General features: G+C 36.8%; 2 protein-coding genes across 2 annotated transcripts; both read left to right on the top strand.

Moving 5' to 3' along the window:
* Positions 1 to 6890: 6890 nt before the first annotated feature.
* LOC136277405 (melanocyte-stimulating hormone receptor-like) lies at positions 6891 to 7871 on the top strand. Its single transcript, XM_066159434.1, has one exon. It carries the CDS (start codon positions 6891 to 6893, stop codon positions 7869 to 7871), a length of 981 nt encoding a protein of 326 aa, XP_066015531.1.
* A 16294-nt stretch (positions 7872 to 24165) lies between these two features.
* Positions 24166 to 25113, top strand: LOC136277403 (melanocyte-stimulating hormone receptor-like). The gene has a single exon (XM_066159433.1). It carries the CDS (start codon positions 24166 to 24168, stop codon positions 25111 to 25113), a length of 948 nt encoding a protein of 315 aa, XP_066015530.1.
* The last annotated feature ends 2313 nt before the right edge of the window (positions 25114 to 27426 follow it).

Below are 27426 nucleotides of genomic sequence, written 5' to 3'. Positions count from 1 at the left end.
TCAGAAAACAAAGAATGCGCTCTGGATACTTGCAATTGACCTTTGGAATGTTTCATTGAAGGCAACTTTTCCACGAGAACGTAGTTTTGCGGATCGACAAGTATCCTGAAAATCAATCTAAGTATGCCGTTTTGGGCCAATGCCTCCTTTTTTCTTTATCTACAGAGGTTTACTTTTTAAAATATTAAACCGACAGAGGTCTGTATCTTTAAATTATTTTAACTCTTATTTAAAATGCGATCTTCAATGAGATTTATTTAGAGGAACACCTTATGGGGTTTATTGATGCAAGTTACACCCTCCGAATTTCAAGAAAGTTGTATATGTATTGTCACGTAATAGTCTCGACGGACAGTTCGTTCAATGAATTTAAAAAGAGTAGGATGTATTGAGGAAACTTTTGATGTTCATAGTAAATACAAGAAAAAAGAAGATTTAATTGTTTTTTGGGCCGGTGGTTGCTGTGATGAAGAATTATTCCTTGTTGCTAGCAGGTCCTGAAAACAGTAACGAAAGGAGGAAGACCGCTTTAAGAGCTGTACAATGATTGCGACGGCAAATTCCACAGAGGGTGGAACACAGACGGAAACATATGAAGTATTCCAATGCTCTCTCTCCTTTTTTGCTGGGTTACGACAACAATCAATTCATTTTTTGAGCAGTTAACATTTTCCTCTCCATCACAGTATTTCTTGGGAAGTCCTTCCTCCTCGTTGCCTTAAACAAGGAATTTTTGTTTCATCCGTCGCTCAAACTCTTGTATCGTCGTCTGGCAACATCCACTCTCTTTGTTGGTCTTGTTAGCCAGCCTCTCCACGCTACTTGTTACATGTCTTTGGTTCACGAACACTGATTTTGATAGAGCATTATATGAGGTTCTCAATGGGGTTAACCTATAGCCATAAAACCGCAAAAAAATTTGACCATTAAGCATAAAAATTGTCAAACTACTTAACCGTTAGTCGTATAAAATTTTAACCTCGAAAATTATAATCTGGTAACAACTCATAGAATTATGTTAATCGGTCGCCGTAACATGGCCAACATTTTAACCTTTAGCCGTAAAAGCCACAACCCCATTGAAAACCTCATACTATTACAGTGAGCCCATAATTCTCAAATGCGAGTTTTTTGGCTTTGATCGTTTAGCCTTGGAAAATGAAATTTGCTCGAATTTCGAGAATTCAGATAAAGTTGACATCAATACTAAATTAAATGGGAAGCAAGGTTGTCAAGCTTGCAATGTTTTGCTATTTTTCGAAGACAAGGAAGAACCTCAGCCATAGGAAATGTTATCATTCAAATTATTGCTCGGTGTTACTGCTCTCTGGTTGCAAGTTTCTTGCAATTGTCTGGGGAAAAGAGGAAACAAAAATGTTAAAGAGCGCAAATTGGCGTTGGCAGTTTTCAGAAAGAAAAAGAAATATCAAACATGTTAACAACTAGATGTTTCATTTTTAGATGCCAAAATCCATCATTAGTTATGAAAGTGTGACGTGCCAAACCGAAATACAGTCACTCAGTATTTTTAACAATTTTGGCTTCGATCATGCAAATCTCTCCCGCTAGAAAAGGAAAAGTTCACGAAGACAATGAGTCGATTGTCACGCAAAGATAGCTCATCGTTGCAAGAGAGAAACTTACTTAGGTTGTATCGTGATAGATCTTCTGGTGAATATCAAATATTTCAAAGGGGTAAACACTAAAACCTGAAGTTCCCTATTCAAAAAAGAATAACATTTTTCATATTTCATGTTTAATTACATCAGGAGTAATAAATGAGTGATGTAAGAAACCGAAATACTGTGTACTTAATGATTGAGTGGTGAGGCCGGACGGAAAAAAATTTGGTCATGATCTATGGACCGAGGGCAACGAGGTCCTTGCTTCATAGCCTACGAGTAGCCGTACTCACCCCCGATGGGGAAACGGAAGCGAGGGAACGTCTACGCAAACCTTACACTAATCGTGTTCCGTCACTCTAATTTATGCAAAATAATGTTACTTGATAATGTTTTTTTGCGAAGGGACACGTGATAGCGTGAAGGTTGTCGAGATAAGCAACAACTTTGAAGTGTAATTATTTTCCATTTTTCAGGTAAATTTGCAATTTAGCGTCCGGGTTCAAATTTATACTTTGCTTTAAGGATGTAGGAAAAGATTATAGTCGTTTTTTTTGGTGTAGAGTTAGAAGAGGACGATGTTTGATAAACATTGCGCTCACGAAACTAGATTTCAACGTCCTTGCAGTTTCTGCTTGCATTTGTAAATAGTGCCACGGCCGTCGAAAAGAGTTGGATCATTTGCCACAGAATCTCAAGGATTTCAAAGATTTCTTCAAGAGATAGTTACGCTGCAAACGTGAAGAAAGAGCGACTCTTTACTCAGTAGAAAGAATCGCTGCAAGAAACAATTAGCTTTAATTTAGCTTCGCAGCACCGTTCGCAAAGAGACCGAAAGTTGAGGGCGGACAATCCTCTTGGCCCAAGTACATTAAGATAATGTACTTGGTCTTCTGTGATAGTTTTAACGGGCGACACAATAAATATAGTGACCACTTTCTTCAAGAGAGAAGAGGCGACTGATCACTAGCGCTACTTGATACAATAAAGATTTTTCATAGCCAGTTGGTAACGAAACGGAGACATCGAAAAACATATCTATTGCTTTCTACTGTTCTCCTTGAAATGTTTCTATCCTAAACGTCACGCAAACTCTCCTTAAAACCTCGTCGTAGATCGCTGTTATCCGAAAAGTTGACCGTGAAAACATTTTGTTCACTTTCTTGTTTGTTAATATGAAAATTAATTACCAATTCGAACCAATCAGAATTGAGGAAAGAATCGACAAAAGGGGTTAACCAATAAAACATCTTTATATATTTTCCTGCAAAAGGGTGACGTGACGGAACACGATTGGCGTCAGGTTTGCGTAGACGTTGCCTCGCCTCCGTTTCACCTTGGCGGGGGAGGGTACGGCTACACGTAGGCTACTTACTTCATGATCGAGAGCCAAATAATTTCTCGTCCGGCCCCACCGTACTCGGTCAATAAGCATTTTATAGAACGGCATACATGCACATAAAAATGATGTAATTAAAAATTTTCGTTTTCACTTCGATTAACCCAGAGAAGGGAAGGGAATAAGCTAAAACACAAATGATCTGGATACCCAAAACACTGTGACAGCGGAAGTTCGGAAGTTTGGGAAAAGTGATTCATTCATTTTGTTGTTTCATTTTTAAAACATCAGCCGCATCGTCAACATCTCGGTAAGTGCAATTGAAAATCTTTTCTAGTCACCCGGTTTTTATCAGCTTTAGTTATATAATAACTGTAGAGAGGTAAGGCTTTTACTGATGGCAAAGCCTAGTAGCTGTTTTCCGAGCTTTGTGTTTGCAAGATGTAGTTATGTCTCGTTTCGAGCGTTAGCCGTTCACTAAAGCGGCTTATGGCGCGATTCAATAGCCACCACAGTGAAAAAGAATACGTTCTACGGTGACTTGTTAATCTCTGTGGCTTTATACCGTTTAAGTTATCCTCATTAACTAATGTTATTAAGTATCGTTCAATTTGAGAAATTGATGATCATAAAACTAAAATCAGACGTCTATGTATGTTGTGGACTGTCCCTCGCTGAAGGAAATCCGTGTTGCTTCATTACGTGGTTTTCCGGTGGCTATGATCTACTTTAGCTATTTAACTTGACTTTTTTTTAGGAAGATTGAACGAACGATTCAGAGATCGCGCTAGATTCGAATTCTACTTCTATAGAAGCGTTTCGTGGTCGAGATACCTTTCACATAAATCTTTGGACACTAGCGAAATGTTCTAAGGTACATATTTTTCAAAGGGCCGTAACCTGTTTCTTTTTCTGTTAAAATGCAGAGTCTCGCATAAGAAGATTAGTCTAACGCTCCGCGCTCACGAAGAGAGATGTTTTAATTTTCTGTTATTACATGTATAGTACTGAGCGTACTTTTTCCGTTGAACGAATGCTTCGTATCTCCACTGTTAAATTGCTTTCTTCAAAACTTACCAAAGTCTCCCATAAGAAGAGAGGTCAGTCTAAGACACTGCATGCTCACGAAGAAAGATGTTATAATCCTCTGTGAGGAACTGAAGGAAGTGTCACTGATCACTGAGCCTACTTTTCAGATGCAATTAGTTTACGAAGCCCTGCCGTTAAATTGGTTGAGAGGCTTTGTTACGCTTTGAAGCAAACATTGCCTATTTATGCTAATAAGTATGAAATAAATACACAGTACCGTGATATAGTATTCTAACCCTGTCGCCAAAAAGAAAAATTGAATGACAGAATTCATATCACTTCATTCCAAATAGTCGTGACTACAATGAATGGTCTTTATTTGCCGATCACAAGAAAGCCCAAATCGATATTTTTCTGAGTGCCTCAAAAACAGAAAAATGCATATTAAAAAAAAAGTAATAATTTTTAGAATTTTTCAATATGTTGACATTTTAATAGGCATATCCACCATCCAGTATTAAAAGCTTTAAAGACTCAACGATGACTTCGATCCATTTTGTCAATCCGTAACTATAAATCGATCAATTTTGGCTTCTCAGCGTTCGCCAGAGGAAATTTAAATTAATAAAAACTAGGACAATGTAACCAATTGTCAGTTAAATGCGATAACTATCGAGTACTTTAAATTCAAGAAGCAAAGAAAAGAGTTTAAGATCACAATTAGCTGCCGTTGGAATAAGACTGAGAGAAATTATGGAGGATGGAATATTGAATAAGCATTGAAATGGCTGTTTAAGAGTGTGATGGTTTAATTAAGTAGCAGTTTTCACCTGTTATGGTTCCTTTTATAAATTCTGATCAGATGCGACAAGAAGAGAAAATAACTGAGGGATGTTTTCAAATAACGAAACGAAACGTTAATTTAAATTTCAGTTGCCAGTTAAATGTTTTCGGAATTATAACTGTTTTCAATTTAATTCAAGACTATTTTTCTTGTGGCATGAACATTTTGTGAGAGATTTATATTTGCGGATGGAGACAATTTATGCTTTGTGGGAAAAATATTTAGTACGTCTCTACATGACGGACAGTTTCATCAGTGAAACATTAGGCTGAGGGCGAATGTACTACCGAAGGGTCAGAAAGGAAGGAAATAGATAATTTCATTTTTTATTTTTTCCTTCTTCCGTCTTCGCCATAGTTTTACAAAGAGGAGGTAAACAACTGGTAGGCGATTGGTCGATAGATTTTTCCAGTGTGTCTGAGGACAAAGAATGTACTCTGGATACTTGCAATTCATTCACTTTCGTAGCTTATAATTTGGCAAAAGATAACAGACTTTTGCAATTTTTTATTGAATGCGATTTTTCAGCGGGAACGTCGTTTTGCGGATCGACAAATATCCTGAAAATTAATTCAGGTATACCGTTCCGGGCCAATTCCTATTTTTGTATCTACAGAGAGGTTTATCAAAAAATAACAAACTAACAGATGTCTTCATCCTGGAGAGTTTTATTAGCTCTTATTTAAAATGCATTCTTGAATAAAATTTATCAGCCCGAGGGACACCTTTTAGGGGGTTGATTTATGCAAGGCATACCCTCTAAATTCCAAGAAAGGTTTACGTGTATTAATATGAAATAGTCTCGGTTAACAGTTCCCTCAACCAATTTAAAACGAGTAGGATGCACTGAGGAAGATTTTAGAGTTGATGACATAAAGAAAATTAAAAACGAAGACAATGCAAGAGAATAATTTAAGATCACAACCAGCGACCGTTCGAATGAGACTGAGAGAAATTAGGGAAGATGGTTCTTTTTATAAATTCTGATCAGTTGCGACAGCAAGAGAAAATAATTGCGGGATATTTTCAAATAACGAAACGAAACGTCAAACATTTTCCTCAAATTTCTTGATATCAAAGGTCCTAGATTAATTTTAGTTGTCAGTTAAACGTGGTCGGAATGATGATTGTTTCTGAATTTATTTCAAGACTGTTTTTCGTGTGGCGTGAACATTTCGTGGGAGTTTTTATTTTTGCGGATGGAGAAAGTATATGCTTTGTACGAAAAAGATTAGGTCCGTCTCTACATGACTACTAGTTTCATCATTGAAACATCAGCCGGAGGGGGGATGCTCTACTGGCAAGACAGAAAGGAATGAAGGAAGGAAATAATTTGAGTTTTATTATTCCCGTTTGCCATCTTCTCCATAGTTTAACAAAGAGGAAGTAAAAAGCTGGTGGGCGATTTGTCGATAGATGCTCCGAGTAAGTCCTTAAACAAAGAATGTTCTCTGGGTACTTGCAATTGATTCCCTTTTGTAATTTGGCTGAAAATAACAAACTTTCGCAGTGTTTTATTCCACGCGATTTTTGAGCGGGGAACGTAATTTTGCGGATCGTCAAATATCCTCAAAATCAATTTAGATTTACCGTTCCGGGGCATTTTTTATATATTCATCTACGGAAAAGTTTGTATGTTTTGTTTTGTTTTGTTTTATTATTATTATTATTATTATTTTTTTTTAATGTGGAACTAACGGTTGTCCTTAACCTTAAAATTTTTACCAGCTCTTATTTAAAATTCGTTCTTGCATGAAATCTATCGACCAGATGGACACCATATGGGGTTGGGAGGTTGATTGATGCAAGGCACATCCTCCAAATTTCAAGAAAGGTCTATATGTATTGTTAACTAATTGTCTCGACTGCCAGTTCGTTCAACCAATTTAATATAAGTTGGATGCATTGAGGAGGTTTTTAGCGTGGATGATATAGAGAAAAATAAGATTTCACTGTTTCTTGGCTAGGTGGTTGCTGTGAAGAAGTATTATTTCGTGTTCCTAGCAGTTCCGAAAAACCGTAGTGAAAGGAGGAAAACCGTTCTAAGAGCTGCACTATGATTGCAACGACAAACTCAACAGAGGGTGGAACACAGACGGAAACATATGAAGTATCGCTGTGCTCCTCCTCCTTGTTAGTTGGGTTACAACAACAATCGATTTGTTTCTCAGTAGTTAACATTTTCCTCTCCATCACAGCATTTCTTGGGAATTTTCTAATTCTTGTTGCCCTCAACAAGGAATCTTCCCTCCATCCACCGTCCAAACTCTTGTATCGTTGTCTGGCAACAACTGATCTGTTGGTTGGTCTTTCTACCCAGCCTCTCGCTGCTACTTATTGGATTTCCGTGGTTCACAAACACTGGAGTCTTTGTCGACATGCAGTGGAAGCAATCTACATATCAAGCTATGCATTATGTGGAGTGTCTTTGTTTACGTTGACGGCCATAAGCGTGGACAGACTTCTCCCTCTGTTGTTGGGAATAAGATACAGACAAATAGTAACTTTAAAGCGCACTTACATCATTGCAGCTACGTTTTGGATCTTACCCGTCGGCGCTGGATCAATTTCCATTTCACACTCTCGAATTATCCGTTGGTATAGTATTATAGGTATAGCGTTATGCTCAGTGATCTCAATTGCCTCGTACACAAAGATATTTCGCACTCTTAGACATCATCAGGTTCAAGTACAAGATCATGTTCAACAACAGCCGAGCCAAGAAACTGCTCTGAACATGGAAAGATACAGGAAGGTAGTAAGCAGTGCACTGTGGGTGCAGTTAGCATTGGCTGTTTGTTATCTACCAAAATTTATAATACTGGTTGTTATCAATCATAGCAAAACCTATTCTTCTCGTTTAGTCGTTATTGATGTAATTGCATCCATTTTAGTATATTTTAACTCCACTTTGAACCCGTTCCTTTACTGCTGGAGAATCAGAGAAGTGAGACAAGCAGTAAAGCAGACAATCCAACAAGCACTTTGCTTTCCATGGACTTGGATATATTTTCTAGGGGTCGTTAATCAGCCGTAATTTGAAAGGAAAAGAAAAGAATATCGAATGAAACAAACACGATTTTTCAGCATCTACTGTGTTTTAGATGCTTTAGTGTTTGCCTAATTATGCTAATAAATATCACTTAAAACCCCGGAACCATTGTCGAACTCACTGCGTGTTTTCTTGCCAAATCCTAAGGCCGTTTTCTGCTCATTCCATGTTTTTAAAATTGATCTAATGAGCCATAGAACAACAACGCACTACTGTAGACTAAACTACTCCTGATTATATGCGCACGATTTATGAGAATTGAACGAAATGAACTGTTTTTGATGGGAATATGTTTCAGCTTTGAAAGAGAGAAGGTAAATAGTGAATGGGAGATATTGTAGAAGTTAGAAAAGTGAATAAAGATGAAAATTGGATGAACGGTATGTTGGTTTCATTAATTAGATATTTTTAAGGGTTTTGTCTTTTATCTGAGAAATATTTCCGTGTAATATGCAAAGATTGTGGTGGAAGTTTTTGTCATCCAATTGGAGATCATCTATGCTTTGCGGGAACAAATTTCTCTTCGATTCCAGATGCGTGAAATTCTAAAATTTATTCTAAGAACTAAGAGAATCAAGTAGAATCTGAGGAAAATTTTGGGGATCATATGGTTTCCAATACGGAACTGAGGAGGGTCAGCCGTCGTTAACAGACTACAACGGGGAGACTAACGCATAAGGGTTCTATTGTTTATGTATGTAGTCTTAAAAACGCAGGAAATTGACCGTCGCAGTTTCTAAGAATAGATGGCTTTCTTTTGAGGATAGATCGTTTGTCCGAAAGAAACTTTGAAGAATAGGAAAAATTGAGGAAAAATTGACACATATTAGATATATTGAAAGGAAAATTCGAAACGAGTGGTCGGTACATACAAAATTATATTGCAGGAGAAAAAGAAATACGGAATTTAATTATAGGACATTTTCTCGCGTTATTACATGATTGCAAATAAAAGCGAGGCCTCTAGACAAATAGTTCTCATTTTAATTTCAAATTAGACTTTCATTTTAAATAATTATGACAGCAATAAATGGTCCTTATTTACTGATCACTCGAAAGCCCAAAACAATTTTTCTCTGAGTGACTCAAAAACGAAAAAATTACATATTTCAGAAAAAAAAAAAAAAAAGAATTTCTTGAATATTCCAATATTTTGCAATTTAATTGGCATGCATGTAACCATATATCGATCAACTTTGGCTTCTCAGCATTCACGATCGAGTAACTTTAAATTTAAATTTCAAAAACGAAGACAACGTAAGAGAAGAATTTAAGATCACAACCAGCTGCAGTTCGATTGAGACTGAGAGAAATTAAGGAGGATGGAATAATGAATGAACATTGAAATGGTTTTCTAAGGTTGTGATGGTTTAGTTAAGTAACACTTTGCACCTGTTCTGTATACCCAGAACACTGTGATAGAAAGACAAATTGAAAGCAGAATTCATATCACCCAGATGCCGAGAGGTGCTATCTGTTTCACTTTAACCAAATATACTGTATGACAGAGCCTCTGGAAACTCGCTGCTTGTTTTCATGTCCAATGCTAATGCTATCCTCTGCTTATTTCATGTTTTTGAAATTGATCTATTGAACCATTTAATAACTACGCACTATTATGAAGGAAACTTCTCTTGATTATAAGCACACGATTTATAACAATTGAACGAAATGGACTCTTTTTTTAGAAGGGAATAATATGTTTCAGCCTTGAAAGAGAAAAGGTAAATAGCGAATGACAGATATTGTAGAAGTTAGGAAAGTTAATAAAGATGAAGATTGGATGGACGGTGTGTTGCTTCATATTTATCATCTGTTGCAGTTCCTCCAGGTCCTTGTCAGATGCGAAAAGGAAGAGAAAACAGCTTGTAAATGTTTTTCAACAACGAGATATCAATGAGATATTTTTTGAAATTGCTAAGTCCACCGAATAATTTATGCTTTGCGGAAACAAATGTCTCTCTGATTCCAGATGCGTGTAATTCTAAAATGTATTCTAAGAACGACTAGAATCTATTACAATCTTAGGAAGATGTTAGAGTATCACGTGGTTTCCAACACGGAACTAAGGGGGGGGGGGGGGGAAAGGGGGTCAGTCGTCGCTGACAGAGTACAACGGGGAGACTAACGAATAAGGGTTTTATGGGTGGCCGTCACAACCTTTTTTATAAGGATGTCAAATAGATCAGCAAATACAAAGCTGGTTTAAGGATCAGCTGCAGGATAGAATAGCTAATAAAGGAATGGCATTGCCAAATTATAGACGGTTTAGTTTCCTTCATGAAACAGAACACCCTAAACATGAATAGTTTAGCCAAATGATAAACAGTCTAGTTGCCCATGTCGAGTTGGAACACGAAATTGTAAAATGGACTAACTTAATTACGAATTGCTTAGTACTCATTTGCAGTACATTACAAAAACGGTGTAGCGTTGCGTGAAATGGCTCAGCGTAATGCCGAGTAGCCCAGCTTACGCACAAACAAGTCAATATCCGAAAGTTAATACAGATAGATTCAAGAACTCTTACATTAATCGCTTAATTTTCAAATACAATTTAGCTATGTGAGCGTATTTTAATTGTAAATAACTTAGATATATATACTTTTTACTTAAATATTGTGACATGAGATATGTATTTTTTATCTTGTGAGGAAATAAAGACTAGACGACACGAGACTAGACACTAGACAAACGGTGTAGCGTTACGTGAAATAGCTCAGCGTAATGTCGAATGGTATAGCTTACATAAAAACAGTGTACCGTTGCGTGAAATGGCTCAGCGTAATTTCAAATGGTATAGCGTACACACAAATGTTGTAGCATTGCGTGAAATGGCTCAGCGTAGTGTCGAATGGTACAGTGTACACACAAATGGTGTAGCGTTGCGTGAAATGGCTCAGCGTAATGTAGAATGGTGCAGCGTACATGCAAACAGTGTAGCGTTGCGTGAAATGGGTCGGCGTAATGTCGAATGGTACAGCGTACACACGTCTTTGCAGAACATCAGACACTCTGGCTGAATATTAAATTGGTTAGCATTACTTGAAATTTTTCGAATCGTAGAGCTCGCTTGTGGCGTCACATGAAGGCTATCTCGCCGAAACCACCAAAAGTACAAACCGCAAATGGAACAGCGATCTGCTGGGGGGCACGCCGTCATCGAATGCGAAGACTGTCGCGAAACCATCACATGGTGTAGCTGCTGTATTGAAGAGTCTTCACTTCGCCTTGCCGTAAAGCAGAGCCAATTCGGTAAGTTTCTCCTTTTTTCTTTCCCCTGCCGATATTGCATTTATTCGTTGTCGTTCATGAAAGCGTTAATCAAACATATGGTGTTTGCCAAAGCGACCTTGTTTTTGGAGTTGCTTTTATCGCCTTACCATGGCGTCCAAGATACACAAAAATCCAACTTCTCACCTACTCCTGCAATGTTCAAAGAGTCTTTGAAGTTGAACTCTCATTGAAAGATAAGCGTGAGTCCAAAAAAAAAAAAATAGAGCTCGACAATCGACATTTAATTCACGTCATAACTCTACTTAATACTATAAACATATTCAGGCTCACCAACGCGTGCAAACTGCGGTAGAAACTACACTTTCAAACTTCACTTTCAATGACGTCATGCCTCCCAGCAGATCGCTGTTCTATTTGCGGTTTGTATTTTTGGTGGTTTCGTGCACGTCACGCCATAAACAAGCTCGACAATTCGCCACAACATCGAGATATTTTATGTAATGCTAAGCAATTCAATGTTCAGCTAGAGCGTCTGATGTTCTGCAAAGACGTGTGTACGCTGTACCATGCGACATTTCGCCGAGCCATTTCACGGAACCATTCTACATTACGCTGAACCATTTCACGCAACGCTACACCATTTGTGTGTACGCTGTACTATTCGACATCATGCTGACCCGTGTCACGAAACGCTACACTGCAAGTTTTACACTGTTTGTAATAGCTCATTGTTTTTCTTGGTGGTATTAGCCCATACTGATGAACAATACAATAATTTACTGAATACTAGAGAATCAATTATAATGATCAACGTACGCCTATCAAACAGATATTTTACGCGATTAATTCGACAAAGGCTACCAATACATTTCGAGTTACATGTTCGTCGCACGTGAGATTACAGTCTATTGTAACTCCCAGGTTTTTCGCAGATTTAGATGATGTAATCTCCTTGCTGAGTAGTGTAATGCTTAGATCACCTGGTATCTTCGGCATCTTCGCGGAGTCCCCATAACCAGAAGTTTTGTCTTCTCCGGGTTAATGAGTAGACTGTTCTTGCAACACCATGCGGCTATGTTCCGAAGATCTTCTGTCAGCTGATCTACTCACTCGTGATCAGGCTCAAGTACAAAATCATTTTCAACAACTGCCGAGCCAAACAACTACAGCAGTGCACTGTGGGTGCAGTTAGCATTTATGTTATGCACCAAGTTTAACATTGCCAACACTTGCGATCATCTGGAGGACGTATTCATTACATTTACTCATCACTTCTGGAATAACGACTCTTTTAGTGCATTTAAAGTCCACCTTAAGCCCGTTCCTTTACCGCTGGAAGATTAGAAATAAAACTAGAGTCATAAGTGCAAGAGGAACGGAAAAGCTAGCCATCGGAAGATATATGAATAATATGTATCTTCATTATGATTACTTGGTGGGTTCCAAGTCACCCCGTGCTAAGGAAATCGGGGTAATCAAGCTCTGATGGAGCACTAAATACTTTTTCAACAGCAAAGTAGCTTTCGCCAATATTTTCATAGCGAAAATAGAAAAAGTGTAGTATTGCCCTGAGTACAACTAAACTGCTACTTTGGAAGAGGTATATTGACTACGTTTTCCGTCTGTGTAACAGAAGCAAAGACAAAACAGAAGAGTTTGCGGATCTTATTTTCGATGTACATTGTGCCATCAGACTCGGAATTTATACTCTTGGACACAAGAGCTTAAAGCGTTAGTTTTAATAGGAAATCGACTCTTGAAGGGTAGGAAAAAAGGAAGATAGAATTGACACGTGTTGAACATTCTAAAAGGAAAATTCGAAACGAATGGTTGGTACACATTACAATGCGGGAAAAAAACCCCGGAGTTTATAGGATATTTTCTCGTGTTAATATACTATTGCAAAAGAAGTGAGACTTTTAGTCAAATGTTTTTAGTTGAGATTTGAAATTAAAATTTCATTCCAAATAATTGTGACTGCAATGAAAGGTCTTTATTTGCCAATCTGCCAATTTGCCAAAAGCCCAAAATATTTTTTTCTGAATGGCTCAAAAACAAAAAGATGCATCTTAAAAAAAAAAAAAAGGAACTATTTCTTGAATATTCCAACGTTTTGACATTTTAATAGACATGTCAGAAAAGAATTTAAGATCACAACCAGCTGCCGCTCGAATGAGACTGAGAGAAATTAAGGAGGATGGAATTATGAATAGATATTGAAATGGATTCCTAATGGTGTGTTAGTTTAGTGACATTAGTAATATTTTGCACTTGTCATAGTTCCTTTTATAAATTCTGATCAGATGCGACAAGAAGAGGAAATAACTGGGGGATTTTTTCAAATAACGAAACGAAATATTTAAAATTTTTAAAAAATTTCTTGACATCTTTGGCCATACATGAATTTTTAGTTGTCAGTTAAATGCGTTAAATTATGACTGTTTTCAATTTCTTTCAAGACTAATTTTTCGTGTGACATGAACATTTGCGAGAGTTTTAATTTTGCGGATGGAGACAATTTGTGCTTGGTTGGAAAAAAAATTGAAGTTCGTCTCTACATAACTGACAGTTTCATCAGTGGAACATAGGTCTGAGGGCGGATGTTCTGCTAAGAGAACAGAAAGGAGGAAGGAAGGAAATAAATAAATTGAATTTTTATTATTTCCTTCTTCCATCATCTTTATAGTTTTACAAAGAGGAAGTTAACAGCTGGTGGGCGATTCGTAGATTGATGTTTCGAGTAAGTCCCGAAACAAAGAATGTGCTTGGATACTTGCAATTGAATCACTTTTGTAGTTTCTAATTGGGCTGAAGTAAAAGACTTTTGCAATGTTTTATTGAATGCGATTTTTCTGCGGGAAAGTAATTTTGCGGATTGACAAATATCCTCAAAATCAGTTTAGGCCGTCGCTGACAGAGGTCAGCGGGGAGACCAAATAATAAGGGTGCTATTGTTTATGTAGTCTTAAAAATTCTTGACCCTTCTCGGTAGTTGGGTTACAAATACAATGGATTTATTTCTCAGTAGTTAACATTTTCCTCTCCATCACAGCATTTCTTGGGAATGCCCTCATCCTTGTTGCCCTTAACAAGGAAACCTCCCTTCATCCAGCGTCTAAACTATTGTATCTTTTTCTGGCAACAACCAATCTGTTGGTTGGTCTGTTAACCAGCCTCTCACTGCTACTTATTGGATGTCCTTGGTCCACGAACATTGGAGTCTTAGTCAATACGCAAAGGACGCAGTCTACATATCAAACATTGCATAAAGTGGGGTGTCTTTGTTGACGTTGACGGCCATAAGCGTGGACAAACTTCTCGCTCTTTCGTTGGGAATGAGATACAGGCAAATAGTAACTTTAAAGCGCACGTGTATCTTTTAAGCATTGGATTTTATGTGTCAGGTGAAAAATATAAAGTAACTAAGACAACAAACTGTGTGTTCTAGATGCTTTGGTGTTTGCTAATTCATGCAAAAAATAAAAACACAGTACCATTGTATAGTATTTTGACCTCGTCGGCAAAAAGAAAATTGAAAGGCAGAATTAATATCACCCAGATGCCGAGAGGTGCTATCTCTTTGACTTTCCTCTGATATACTGTATGGCAGGGCCTCTGTGAACTCGTCGTCTATTTTCTTGCCAAATGCTAAAGCTGTCTTCTGCTCATTCCACGTTTTTAATATTGATCAAGTAACCCATATAATGTCTACGCGCTATTGTGGGCTAAATTGTCACTGATTATAAGCACACGATTTGTGAGAATTGAACGAAATTACGGGGTTAGAATACGAATCAATGGTACTGTGTTTTGATTTGACATTTATAAGAAAAATAGGCAAACACTGAAGCATCTGGATACTGATAAAAATGCTGAAATAAACTGTTTTAGATTGGAATATGTCTCAGCCTTGAAAGAGAAAGGGTAAATAGCAAATGAGAGATATTGTGGAAGTTAGGAAAGTTAATCAAGATGAAAAATGGATGGACGGTGTGTTGGTTTAGTTACTTTATATTTATCACCTGATGCACTTCCTTCGCGTCCTTGTCAGACGCGAAAGGAAGAGAAAATAGCTTCTAGATGTACATTAACGAGACATCAATGAGACATTGTTTGAAATTGCTTGGGATCTAAGTCCACCGAATAACCTCGAATAACTTTATATGTGTTTTATTTGTTTGGAAATTATAGTGGTTTTGACTTTTATCTTAGAGGTATTTCCGTGTAATGTGTAAAGACTGCAATGGGAGTTTTAGTCATGCAATTGGAGATCATTTATGGTTTGATTAGTTGTTTGTTATGTACCAAAATTTACAATGCTGGTCGTGATGACTTATAAAAAAACTTGTTCTTCAAATGTAGTCGTTGTTAATGGAATTACAATAATGTTAAATAAATGTATTTCAACTCCACTTTGAACCCGTTTCTTTACCGCTGGAAAGTCAGAGAAGCAAAACAAGCAGTAAAGCAGACAATCTGACAAGAACTTTACTTTCTATGGACTTGGATGTATTTTCTCGGAGTCGTCAGACTTGTATTAATGCGTAATTTGAAGGGAAAGGGAAAAGAAGATGAAATGAAAAAAACAGGATTTTTCAGCATCTATTGTGTTTTATATGATTTAGTGTTTGCCTAGTTATGCTGATAAATATCAAATAAAAACGCAGTCCCATTGTTTAGTGTTCTAACCCCGTCGGCAAAAAGACAAATCGAAAGCCGGAATAAATATCACTCAAATTACCGAGAGGTGCTATCTGTTTGACTTTCCTCCGATATACTGTATGGCAGGGCCTCTGCGGACTCGCCGCTTGTTTTCTTCTCAAATCCTTAAGCTATCTTCTGCTCGTTCCAGGTTTTTAAAATTGAATAACTACGCGCTATCGTGGGCTAGACTGCTCCTGATTGTAAGCGCACGATTTATAAGAATTGAATGACATGAACTTTTTTAGATGGGAATATGTTTCAGCCTTTAAAGAGAAAGGATAAAAAGCCATGAGAGACATCGAAGAAGTTAGGAAAGTTGACAAAGATGAGAATTGGATGAACGGTTTGTTGGTTTAGTTACTTTATATTTTTCACTTGTTTCAGTTCATATGCGTCCTTGTCAGACGCGAAGGGAAGAGAATTAGTTTCTAGATGTTTTTCAATAACGAGACATCAATGAGACATTGTTTGAAATTGCTTGGGATCTACGTCTACTGAGTAACTTTGAATAACTTTATATGTTCGGAGATGATAACGGTTTTGACATTTATCTGAGAGGTATGTCCGTGTAAAATGCAAAGATTGCGGTGGGAGTTTTAGTTATGCAGTAAGAGATCATTTTTGCTTCCCGGGAACAAATGTCTCCCTGACTCCAGATGGGTTAAATTTTAAAATGTATTCTAGGAACAAGGAGAATCTAGTACAATCTGAGAATGATTTTGTGGGATCAAATGGTTTCCAACACGGAACTAAGAGGGGGAGGGGATTCAGTCGTCTCTAACAGAGTACAAAAAAAAAACAACAACAAAAAAAAAAAAAAACAAAAAAAACAAAAAACAAAAAAAACAACAAAAAAAAGCAGGAAATTGACCGTCGCGGTTTCTAAGATGTCTTTCTTTCTCGAATAAATCGTTTTTCAGAAAGAAAATTTAAAGGCAAGAAAACAGTAAGATACAATTAACACGTATTGAACATTCTAAAAGGAAGATTCGAAACGCATAGTCAGTACACACTACATTACGGAAAAACAGGAAATACGGAATCAATAGGATATTTTCTTATGTTATTATATGTTTGAAAGGAAGCGAGACTTTAAGTCCAAAAATTTTCGTTGAACTTCCGAATTAAAATTTTATTCCAAATACTTGTGACTGCAATAAATGGTCCTTATTTGCAGATCACTCTAAAGCCCAAATGCAATAATTTTTAGAATATTCCAATATTTTTAACTTTAAAGCGCACATGCATCATAACAGCTACGTTTGGGATTTTACCCGTCGCCGCTGCATCATTTTACATATTGCATACTCATCTAAGCATTTGGTGTAGTATTATAGTGATACCGTCATGCTCAGTGATCTCAATCGCCTCGTACACAAAGATATTTTGCCCTCTTGGACACCTTCAGGCTCAAGCGCAAAATCATATTCAACAACAGCCAAGCCAAACAACTGCTCTGAACATCGCAAGATACAAGAGGGCAGTGAGCAGTGCACTGTGGGTGCAGTTAGCATTAGCTGTTTGTTATTTACCAAAATTTATAATGCTACTACTTATGATGACTTATAGAAAAACGTATTCTTCTCATGTGGTCATTATTGATGGAATTGCAACTATTTAATGTATTAACTCCACTTTGAACCCGTTTCTTTACTACTGGAAAGTCAGAGAAGTGAGACAAGCAGTAAAGCAGACAATCCGACAAGCACTTTTCTTTCCATGGACTAAGTTATATTTTCTGGGAGTCGTCAGCGTAATCTGGAGGGAAAGAAAATGAAGATAGAATGAAACAAATATTTTATATGAACAGTGATTATGCATGCGAAAAGGAAAATTCTAAGCAAATGATCGGTACGTAAATTATAGCGTAAAAAGGAGAGACGCAGAATTTAAAAGATATTTACTAGTGTAACAACTTTGCAAAAGAAGGAACACTTTTACTCGAAAACTTTTAGTTTAAATTTTGAATTAAAATTTCATTCGGAATAATTGTTACTGCAATAAATGGTCTTCTTCTGCAGGTCGTTCGTCAGAGCGAAGGGCTAACGCCTGATACGTCAGCTTTAAAACTCTTCTAAGGTGGCTACTTTACTTAATCAACTCAGTTGAGTGATATTAGATTATCCTGTTATACTCTCCCCACCAATGCAGCACCACAGTTTCTTACTTAAGAAATTTACCTCCGTTACCATATATCAATGGATTTCAGCTCCTTTGCGTGATCGAGTAACTGCAATTTAAAAACAAAGGCAACGTATGGGAAGAGTTTATGAGCACATCCAGCTGTCCTACGTACGTATACATGGCACCTTCTTTAAAACTTACCAAATTCTAATTTCAAAAAAACTTCTTATCTTAACGTATTTAACAAGGAAGGGTATAAAACTGCGCGCTCTCGTAAACCGAACTTTTGCCTCTCTAAAAGCACTTTAAAAGCAACAACTAAAATAGAGGCAGTATATTTCAGTCTTGAAAGAAAAAGGGGCCAATAGAGAATGAGGCTAAGAGAAATTAAGAAGGATGGAATAATGAATAAAATTTTAAATGGCTTTCTATTTGTGTGCAAACTAGTTAAGTTATGTAATATTTCACATTTGCTGTTGTTCCTTTCATGAACCTAATCAGATGCGAAGAGAAGTTGGTGTTTTTTAATAACGAAACATTTTTTAACTTTGCATTGTTAAAATTATTCTGGTTTGATTGTCAAATTCATTATTTTGTTCGGGATTATGACGGTTTTCAATTAAATTCAGGGCTGTTTTTCGTGTGACATGAACATTTTGCTGGAGCTTTATTTTTTGCGGATAGAGCCAATTTGTGCTTTGCAAGAAGAAACAATTAAATCCGTCTCTAAATGACTGACATTCCTGCTGCGTAACAACTAACTCGATTTCCGCTTTCATTAGTACCAGTATGATATCAACCTGAGGGCAAATTGTTGGTCTTTCCCTTTTTTCTCAAATTTTCTAAATAACCTATTTCCATTGTAGGGGAGGTACATAGCTGGAAAACAAAAATACTCACTGAATACTCCCAATTGATTCGCTTCTGTAGTCTCTAGTTTAGCTGACAATAGCAGACTTTAACGATGTTTTATCTAACGCGATTTTTCAGCATCTATTGTGTTCTAGATGCTTTAGAGTTTGCCTAATTATGCTAATATCAAATAAAAACACAGTACCATTGTTTACTATTCTAACTCTGTCCACAAACAAAAACAATTGAAAGGTAGAATTAATTGCCGCACGTATTGCGATTCATCAGCAATGAGCAAATTCTGTCACTGTTAATCTGGCTAAAAACATGGGAGAAGATGTCAAAGCTAGTTTTGATTGTTTAAAGTTGCTTCACTAGCTGCGGTTTTCTTCACTAGTTCTCCAGGAACTTTCTCCAAAACCGTTTCTGATTTTTACAGAATGTGGGCAGAAGTATAAGCCACATACAGGCGTATGGCTTGTCAGTTAGGTTCAATTAAAGTTGATCGTTCCTAATCAAAGTCTACTTTTGTATAAACAGATAATCTTATTTTTTTTTTTATCGTATCATCAAATAATAGTTAGACATATGTCTTTATCTTTAAAATGTTTGTCAGTTCCTATTGAAATTCGTTTTTCAATTGAATTTGTTGACCAGATGGACACCTTTGTGCTGCACACTAAAGGTATGGTTTGATTGACAAAAAACACTCCCAAGAAAAAATTGTTAATGACTTAATGTTATTTAACAGTCTCGAAAGACAAATCGTTCAATCTCTTTGAAACGTGTAGAATGCATTGAGAAAATCCTTATGTCGATATTATCACTGACGGAAAGAGTTTTAACTGTTTCATAGTTGGGTGGTTGCTGTGCATTCTAAATAAATTAGTTACCAGCAATTTCAGAAGAACCATAGCAAGAAGGGAAGGACACCGTTTCATTAGCTGCAGAATGATTGCGGAAACAAATTCAACAGCACAAGAAACACGAACGATAACTTATCAGGAAATAATGCGCTCATCCACTTATGTGGGAAAAGTAGGACAAATCGCAACTTTTTTCTCAGCAGCCAACATAACACTCTCCATTATAGCATTTCTTGGGAATTTCCTGATCCTCGTTGCCCTAAACAAGGAATCTTCACTTCATTCATCCTCCAAACTCTTGTATTGTTGTCTAGCAACATCCAGATGTGTTGGTTGGTCTTGTTAGCCAGCCACTCTATGTTGCCTATTGGTTGTCCTTGGTTCACGAGAAGTGGAACCTTTGTCGATTCGTAACTGATGCAATCTTTATAACACGCTTTACATTATGTGGAGTTTCTATGTTGACCATGGTTGACCATAATTCTTGAATACCTCTTTTGTACAATAAAACAATTATACTAGTATTTTCCTCGTACACAAAGATTTTGCGCACTCTCAGGCGTAATCAGGTTCACATACATGATCATGTTCAACAACAGCCGAGCCAAACAACTGCACCGAACATGGCTAGATACAGGATGTCAGTGAGCAGTGCACTGTGGGTGCAGTTAGCATCGGTTGTTTCCTATGCACCAAGTTTAACATTGCCAGCACTTGTGATCATCAGGAGGACTTATTTATAACATTTACTCGTCACTTCTGGAATGACGACTCTTTTAATTAGTGTTTAAAGTCCACCTTAAACCCGTTACGTTATTGCTGGAAGATTAGTGAAGTGAGAAAAGCAGTGAAAGAGACGATCAGACGAGCACTTTGCTGTCCATGGAGGTGTATCTTTTCCCCTGGAGACACGCATGCGTGCGAGTTCATTGTTTAAATAAAACTAGCGCCATAAGAGCAAGAGGAAAGGACATGCTGGCTATCATAAAAGATATGAATAATCTATATCATTAGGATTACTTGGTTTTTAAGTTAATTCATGGTATGGAAATCGGGGTAATTAGGCTCTTCTGGAGTGGACATTCCTCTCCAGAGCAGACTTAGATTCAATTTTATAGCTAGCACGGGTTTAAAGGCCACGCTTAATCAATGTGCTTTACGCTTCGTTTTTATTATTATCATCCAGGAGCTCGATACGTTTTTAACAGCAAAGTAGCTTTTGCCAATATTTTCAATTCCTCCACCAAAGGAATAGTGCTTTTCAAGCTGCAACATAAATTGTATTTATATGAAGACAGGCATCGAAACAGCGTTCGAGGAAAACAAAAAAGAATTGCATGTGCTTGATCAAACGCGAGAAAAGAGCGCAAACCTATGATCTCTGAACTCACCGAAAACATAACTGCAAGTCGTTCTGTATTTACCTGAGATATTCTAATTTTTCTTTCGATTCTTCCTTCTCCCTCTCCTCTTGAGATAAAGACCATATGCTCGGTAGGATCTCGATCAGCCATGTTTGCAGCGGATACAACCAATACGTGATCGGCGTATTTTTATCCCCAGGTCACCAATCAATGAAAATTGAGTTCGTAAAAGCATTTCAATTTTCCTATTTTTTTTTTCGGAAAATTGAAAAATGAATTAGAAAAATTCTGTTTTCAAGTTTTAGGAAAATTGCATTTTACCCGTAATCTAGATTTGTTGGAAAATCGAAAAATTAATTCGTTAAATTTTCATTTTCATTATTTCAAAAATAAATCGAAAAATTTACATTTTTATGAAAAAAAAATTGAATTTTGAAAAATGGGTTGTTACAGTCGTTTTCAATTTTCAGCAAAAACGAGATAATGAAAATGAACTAAAATTTTCATTTTTAATTTTTTAAATCCTCAGAAAATTGAATTGGAACTCTGGTACACCGCGCATTAATCACTATTCGTGGCTGGAATACCAGACTCAGAATTTATATGCTTGGACACAAAAATGTACAAAAGCGACAGTTTTAATAGGAAATCGACCCCTGACACCCAAACGAATTACAAAGACTCAGAGACCTTCGAATACTTGAATTTTCATCCGTGTCAGGAAAAAGCAAAAGATTTTGTAAGAGGAGAAGCACAATGCTTCTTAAGAAAAGACTCCTCATGTTCTACGTTTGATTAAAATACAGTGTTTCTAATTTCCCATCTTTAATATTCCAATATTTTGACATTTTCATAGGCATGTCCGCTATCCATTTTTTTACTTCAATATATGAATCAAACTTTTTGATCCATTTTGGCAATTCGTAAAAATATGTCGATCAATTTTGGCTTCTCAGCGTTCACCAGAGAAACTTTAAATTTGAAAAACGAAAGCAATGTAAGCAGAGAATTTAAGATCCCAACCAGCTGCCCTTCGAATAAGACTGAGAGGAATTAAGGAGGATGAGGGTAAATATTGAAATGGCTTTCTCAGGGTGTGATAGTTTAGTTAAGTAATATTTTGCACCTGTCATGGTTCCTTTTATAAATTCTGATCAGAAGCCAGAAGAAGAGAAAATGATTAAGGGATGTTTTCAAATAACGAAACGAAATTTCATTTTAAAGGCCCATTTCCAACCTTGATGTAAACACTTAGGGATCGGTTGTTGCTAAAGAGGAACACGAAAATCCTTGCGAGCATTCCGAGGAGTGTGAAAAAATCATTTTTTTTTTTTTTAATTGAAGTGTGCCATCTTTGTTAAATAGGAACAAGGGTCAGTTGAAGTTTCCTGTCCGTGGAGAGAAGCTTGCGCTCGAAAGATCAAGGTTGTTATCTTTGCAAAGCAGCAAATAAGAATTGTAATGCAAACTGTCAGTGTCGCTAACGTTCCTGCAATAAAGTGACTAAACGTCCGGCAGCCGGACAGGGTCTTAAAATAATTAAACACCCAGCAGTCCGAAATTTTTCTACATTTCTCTTCGAAATCCAAAAAATATTTATACGAAAATATTCTACCTTTATTTACAATCCTCAAGCGCTTCCAGGCAGCCTAAAATTTCGAACTTGATGTTTCTCGCTAACCCTGCATACAGATTACGAACCCATCCATGCGCTTAAAACTGAAACTTTTCAATGACACGGCTGGACACGGTCTTCAAATAACTCCGATATTCTCTTTGAAATATATCAATTTTTTCCTTGGAAAATATTCTACCTTCATCTAAAATCCTAAAGCGCTTCTAGAAAGTGAAAAAATTCGAACGTTGTCCGTTTCGCCGACCCTGTACACAGAGTGCCAAGAGATCCAAGCGTAACACGTAGAAAATTTTGATCGGACACTACCGGACACGATCTTCGAATAACTAAACGTACGGCAGTCTGACATTTTTCCATGTTTCTCTTTGAAAAATACCAACTTCTATTGGGAAATATTTTATCTTTATTTAGAATCCTCAAGCGCTTCTAGAAAGTGAAAATATTTGGACGTTGTTTTTTTCGCCAACTCTGTTCAAAGAGTGCGAAGAGATCCAAATATATATATCCTCCCGGACAAAATTCAAAATATTGTTAGGAAACTGTAAAATAACGAACGGCGAATGTACTCTTTTCCTGTAAAAAAGTTGGCGATATGTCCAGGATGGCTCTTTCGAAAGACGACTTTAGAAGGTTTTCAGTAATCTGGGAATTTCGTGTTACAGGAAATTGGGTCGAGGCGCACGTTGCATCAAGGGTGAAAATGGGCCTTTAAGAAATTTCTTGACATCTACTTCCATGGACTAATTTTCAGTTGTCAATTAAACGTGCTCGGAATTATAACTGTTTTGAATTAATTTCAAGACTGTTTTTCGTGTGGCATGAACATTTTTCGGGAGTTATATTTCATTCGGATGGAGAAAATTTGTGCTTTTTGGGCAAAAAAAGTCAGTCCATCTCTAAATGACTGACAGTTTCATCAGTGAAACATCAGCCTGAGGGCGGATGTTCTACTGAAAGGACAGAAAGGAAGGAAGGAAGGAAATGGATAATTTGAATTTTTATTATTTCCTTCTTCCATCTTCTTTATAGATTTACAAAGAGGAGGTAAACAACTGGTAGGCGATTGGTCGATAGATGTTTCGGGTAAGTCCGAAAACAAAGAATATGCTCTGGATACTTGCAATTGATTCACTTTTGTAGTTTCTCATTTGGCTGAAGATAACAGACTTTCGCATTATTTTATTAAACACGATTTTTCAACGGGAAAGTAATTTTGCGGATCGACAAATATCCTCAAAATCAATTTAGGTAAACCCCCAAAATTTCAAGAAAGGTGTAGATGTGTAAATATGTAATAGTCTCGACGGACAGTTCGTTCAACCTATTTAAAACGAGTAGGATGCATTGAAGACTTTTTTTAGAGCTGATAGTATAAAGATTTATAAAATTTTATTGTTTCTTTACCAGGTGTTTGCTGTGAATAAGAATTCCTCCGTGTTGCCATCAGTTCCAAAAAACCATAGCGAAAGGAGAAAAACCGTTTTAAGAGCTGCACAATGATTGCGACGACAAACTCAACAGAGGGTGGAACACAGACGGAAGCATATGAAGTATTGCCTTGTTCCCCTTCCTCGGTAGTTGTGTTACAACAGCAATCGATTTATTTCTCAGTAGTTAACATTTTGCTCGCCATCACAGCATTTCTTGGGAATTTTTTAATCCTTGCTGCCCATAACAAGGAATCTACCCTTCATCCACCGTCCAAACTCTTATGTCGTTGTCTGGCAACAACTGATCTGTTGGTTGGTCTTGTTACTCAGCCTCTCGCTGCTACTTATTGGATGTCCTTGGTTCATGAACATTGGAGTCTTTGTCGATACGCAAGGGACGCAGTTTACATATCAAGCTATGCATTATGTCTAGTGTCTTTATTGACATTGACGGCCATAAGCGTGGACAGACTTCTCGCTCTGTTGCTGGGAATAAGTTATAAACAAATAGTAACTTTAAAGCGCATGTGTATCACTACAGCTACTTTTTGGATTTTATCCGTCGCCGCTGCATCATTTTCCGTTTCGCATACTCGAATAAGCATTTGGTATGGAATTGTAGTTATACTTTCATGCTCAGTGATCTCAATCGCCTCGTACACTAAGATATTTCGCGCCCTTAAACATCATCATGCTCAAGTACAAGATCATATTCAACAACAGTCGAGCCAAACAACTGCACTAAACATGGCAAGATACAGGAAGGCAGTGAGTAGTGCACTGTGGGTGCAGTTAGCATTAGCTGTTTGTTATGTACCAAAAGTTGTAGTGCTGTTTGTGCTCGCTTATAGAAAAACTTATTCTTCACATGTACTCGTTATTGATGCAATAACAACCATTTTAACATATTTTAAATCCACTTTGAACCCGTTTCTTTACTGCTGGAAAGTCAAAGAAGTGAGACAAGCAGTAAAGCAGACAATCCGACAAGCACTGTGCTTTCCATGGACTTAGATGTAATTTCTCTGAGTCTTTAATCAGGCGTAATCTGAAGGGAAAGAAAAAAGAACATCGACTGAAACAAATACGATATTTCAGCATCTATTTTGCTTTGGATGCTGTAGATTTTGCCTAATTATGCTGATAAATATCAGATAAAAACATAGACCCGTTGTTTAGTAATCTAACCTGTCAGCAAAAAAAAAAAAAAATTGAAAGGCAGAACCAATATTATCCATCCAGCCAAATACTAAGGCTGTATTCTGCTCACTCCATGTTTTTTTTAAAATTGATCTAATGAGCCGTATTATAACAATACACTATTGTAGACTAAACTACTCCTGATTATAAGCGCACGATTTATGAGAATTGAAATGAACTGTTTTAGATGGGAAGATGTTTCAGCCTTGAAAGAGAAAGAGTAAGTAAAGCAGACAATCCGACAATCCGACAAGCACTTTGCTTTCCATGGACTTAGATATATTTTCTAGGGGTCGTTAATCAGCCGTAATTTGAAAGGAAAAGAAAAGAATATCGAATGAAACAAACACGATTTTTCAGCATCTAGTGTTTTAGATTCTTTAGTGTTTGCCTAATTATGCTAATAAATATCACATAAAAACACAGTACCATTGTCGAACTCGCTGCGTGTTTTCTTGCCAAATCCTAAGGTCGTTTTCTGCTCATTCCATGTTTTTAAAGTTGATCTAATGAGCCATAGAACAACAACGCACTACTGTAGACTAAACTACTCCTGATTATATGCGCACGATTTATGAGAATTGAACGAAATGAACTGTTTTTGATGAGAATATGTTTCAGCCTTGAAAGAGAAAAGGTAAATAGTGAATGGGAGATATCGTAGAAGTTAGGAAATGTTATTAGGTATGTTGGTTTCATTAATTAGATATTTTTAACGGTTTTGACTTTTATCTGAGAAATATTTCCGTGTAATATGCAAAGATTGTGGTGGAAGTTTTTGTCATCCAATTGGAGATCATCTATGCTTTGCGGGAACAAATTTCTCTCCGATTCCAGATGCGTGAAATTCTAAAATTTATTCTAAGAACTAAGAGAATCAAGTAGAATCTGAGGAAAATTTTAGGGGATCATATGGTTTCCAATACGGAACTGAGGAAGGTCAGCCGTCGCTAACAGAGTACAACGGGGAGACTAACGCATAAGGGTTCTATTGTTTATGTATATAGTCTTAAAAAGGCAGGAAATTGACCGTCGCAGTTTCTAAGAATAGATGGCTTTCTTTTGAGGATAGATCGTTTGTCCGAAAGAAACTTTGAAGGATAGGAAAAATTGAGGAAAAATTGAGGAAAAATTGACACATATTAGATATTTTCAAAGGAAAATTCCGAACGCGTGGTCGGTACATACAAAATTATATTGCAGGAGAAAAAGAAATACGGAATTTAATTATAGGATATTTTCTCGCGTTATTACATGATTGCAAATAAAAGCGAGGCCTCTAAACAAATAATTCTCATTTTAATTTCAAATTAGACTTTTATTTTAAATAATTATGACTGCAATAAATGGTCCTTATTTACTGATCACTTGAAAGCCCAAAACAATTTTTTTCTGAGTGACTCAAAAACGAAAAAATTACATATTTCAAAAAAAAAAATAAGAATTTCTTGAATATTCCAATATTTTGACATTTTAATTAGCATGCATGTAACCATATATCGATCAACTTTGGCTTCTCAGCGTTCACGATCGAGTAACTTTAAATTTCAAAAACGAAGACAATGTAAGAGAAGAAGATAAGATCACAACCAGCTGCCGTTCGAATGAGACTGAGAAAAATTAAGGAGGATGGAATAATGAATAAACATTGAAATGGTTTTCTAAGGTTGTGATGGTTTAGTTAAGTAACACTTTGCACCTGTTCTGTATACCCAGAACACGGTGACAGGAAGACAAATTGAAAGCAGAATTCATATCACCCAGATGCCGAGAGGTGCTATCTGTTTCACTTTAACCAAATATACTGTATGACAGGGCCTCTGGAAACTCGCTGCTTGTTTTCATGTCCAATGCTAATGCTGTCCTCTGCTTATTTCATGTTTTTGAAATTGATCTATTGAACCATGTAATAACTACGCACTATTATGAAGGAAACTTCTCTTGATTATAAGCACACGATTTATAACAACTGAACGAAATGGACTCTTTTTGTTTCAGCCTTGAAAGAGAAAAAGTAAATAGCGAATGACAGATATTTTAGAGGTTAGGAAAGTTAATAAAGATGAAAATATTTATTCATATTTATCATCTGTTGCAGTTCCTCCAGGTCCTTGTCAGATGCGAAAG

The sequence above is a fragment of the Pocillopora verrucosa genome, chromosome 12 (assembly GCF_036669915.1).
Source record: "Pocillopora verrucosa isolate sample1 chromosome 12, ASM3666991v2, whole genome shotgun sequence".
Taxonomy (NCBI): domain Eukaryota; kingdom Metazoa; phylum Cnidaria; class Anthozoa; order Scleractinia; family Pocilloporidae; genus Pocillopora; species Pocillopora verrucosa.
This window is presented reverse-complemented; position numbering and strand designations above follow the sequence as displayed.

Coding starts and splice junctions, on each gene's coding strand:
- LOC136277403 (XM_066159433.1), top strand. CDS start 24,166: ATGATTGCGACGACAAACTCAACAGAGGGTGGAACACAGACGGAAGCA.
- LOC136277405 (XM_066159434.1), top strand. CDS start 6,891: ATGATTGCAACGACAAACTCAACAGAGGGTGGAACACAGACGGAAACA.